This window comes from Orycteropus afer, unplaced genomic scaffold (genome assembly GCF_000298275.1).
Source record: "Orycteropus afer afer isolate SDZICR_OR568_19922 unplaced genomic scaffold, OryAfe1.0 scaffold00313, whole genome shotgun sequence".
Lineage (NCBI taxonomy): Eukaryota > Metazoa > Chordata > Mammalia > Tubulidentata > Orycteropodidae > Orycteropus > Orycteropus afer.
This window is the reverse complement of record NW_006921900.1, coordinates 3,110,291-3,112,538: the sequence shown is the minus strand read 5'-3', so window position 1 is coordinate 3,112,538 and position 2,248 is coordinate 3,110,291. Positions and strand designations below refer to the sequence as shown.

At 36.1% G+C, this 2,248-nt stretch overlaps 1 protein-coding gene across 1 annotated transcript in view; it reads right to left on the bottom strand.

Moving 5' to 3' along the window:
• IREB2 (iron responsive element binding protein 2) overlaps positions 1 to 2,248 on the bottom strand; it is an 82,019-nt gene that overhangs the window by 12,643 nt on the left and 67,128 nt on the right. The window contains exon 13 of the mRNA XM_007951840.2: positions 759 to 894. Coding sequence (XP_007950031.1) covers positions 759 to 894 — 136 coding nt within the window. The remainder of the gene's footprint in view (positions 1 to 758; positions 895 to 2,248) is intronic.

Below are 2,248 nucleotides of genomic sequence, written 5' to 3'. Positions count from 1 at the left end.
CTTCCTTCCGAGGAGTGGCTGGTGGGTTTGAACTGCCAGCCTTCTGGTTAGCAGTCAAGTGCCTTAGGCACTATGCTACCAGAGCTCCTAGATTATAACAGCATTCTGAAACACTGGTATTTCACCTTCATCCAAATAATTTGCTAAATTACTTCCAGCTACTCTTCTAGAAGCAGAAAAATCTAAGATTTATCAGACTTGCAAAGGAATTGATGATTGATATAAGTCCTAAAATAGGTATTAAAAATAGCTAGAATCATTTTTTTAAATTACGTAAAAAATCTAAGTTATTTTCTCCAAAGTTCAGACAACTTAACTAATGTAATACAGACCTGTTAACCTTATAAAACTACGATGAAGATAGTCAATAAAAGCAACTTATGAGATTCTACTCTTTTCTGAACTGATTTACATAACTCATGGAAATTATGTATCACTTGTGCCATCTCTTAAACTCTTGTGTCTATTACTTGGTTTTACTTGTTTTGTCTTTCAAATTAAGGACATGAAGCCAGAGATTATGTCTCTTACTTCTTTGTAACACATAGGCCCCTACTCAGTGAACATGCCCAATAAATGTTTCTGACTGATAAGCTGCCAAAGACTGTGTAGTAAATGGCAAGATAACAAGACGATCTAAAGAAATTTTTCTTTAGCTAATTTTTCTTAGCTTTTCTTTGTATATGAATGGCCATAACAAGCAGCGTCAATAACTTGCCGAATAATAACATCAATATAAAGTGTTATCTGTTACTTACCCAAGCTTACTAAGATACGGTAATACTCCACTTGAACTGAGGTAATGTGTAACCATCCCACTGCCCGGAGATAAGCTTGTTCTGATATAAGGTTTAACATGCAGACCAGCTTCAACAGCCTTTTTAGCCAAAAGACCTGCACAGTCAACAAACAATGCTTTATTATGGCAATCTTCCTTCCCTTCCTTCATTCAATACTAAAGCAGGAAGCAAGAATGACTTTATTTCAATAGACTGGTCTCTACTTCATGCTATGGTAAAAAAACCCAAATCATGAATTTATTGTTATCAGTCCGTGCATTTCATTCTAGTAATTAAAAAAAAAAAAAAAAAAAGAAGATAATAGATATATTGGCCTTTACATTGTAAATTATTATATCATACACCAGTATCATGGCATCATGCACAATAAGAGAAAAAAAAATGATGTGCATATATACTATTAACCCAACAATTATTAAAGTGGCATAATCATAATAAAGGACAGTAGTCCCCAGGTAGAGTAAATAAATGGTTAAGTGCTCAAAAAGTTGGAGGTTCAAACCTACCAAAAGGCACATCAGAAGACAGTTCTGGCAATCTGCTTCCAGAAGAACACAGCCTTGAAAATCCTAAGAAGTAGTTTTACTCTGAACACATGAGATCACCATGAGTTGGAATCAACTTGACAGTAACAAACACCACCACTCACAATAAACTAATAGCAATTTAACATTTACTGTGTTGTTGTTCCACCCTTGTCTGTCAGCTTGTTGTTCTGTGGTAGGTTTCATGTTGCTGTGATGCTGGAAGCTATGCAACTGTTATTTCCAATACTAGCAGGGTTACCCATGGTGGACAGGTTTCAGAAGAGCTTCCAGACTAGGAAAGATTACAAAGGAAGACCTGGCAACCTACTTCAGAAAAAATCAGCCAATGAAAACCTTTTATAAATAGTGAAACACCGTCAGATACAGAACTCAAAGATGAGCCCTTCAGGTTGGAGGGCATGCAAAACACCACTAGGGGAGAACTGCCTCCTCAAATAGAGTTGATCTGTTCATTTCCTATGCACTGAAAATATCTTTTCTCAACAACATAAATGGCAACTATACATGCAGATCTTGCCATATAAAATACACAGGAATAAAATTGACTATATTTGTGGAAAGAGATGATAAAGAAGCTCAACATCATTAGTCAGAACAAGGTCAGGGGTCCACTGTGGAAAAGACCATCAATTGCTCATATGCAAGTTTAAGCTGAAGAAAATTAAAACAAATCCATGAGAGCCAGTACAACCTTGGGTATATCCCACCTAAATTTAGAGACCAGCTCAAGAATGGATTTGACACAATGAACACCAATGACCAAAGATCAGATGAGTTGTGGAGTGACATAAAGGACAACATCCATAAAGAAAGCAAAAAGGTCATTAAAAAGCAAAGACCAAAATGGATGTCAGAAGAGACTCTGAAACTTGCTCTTGAATGGACAGTAGATAAAGCAAA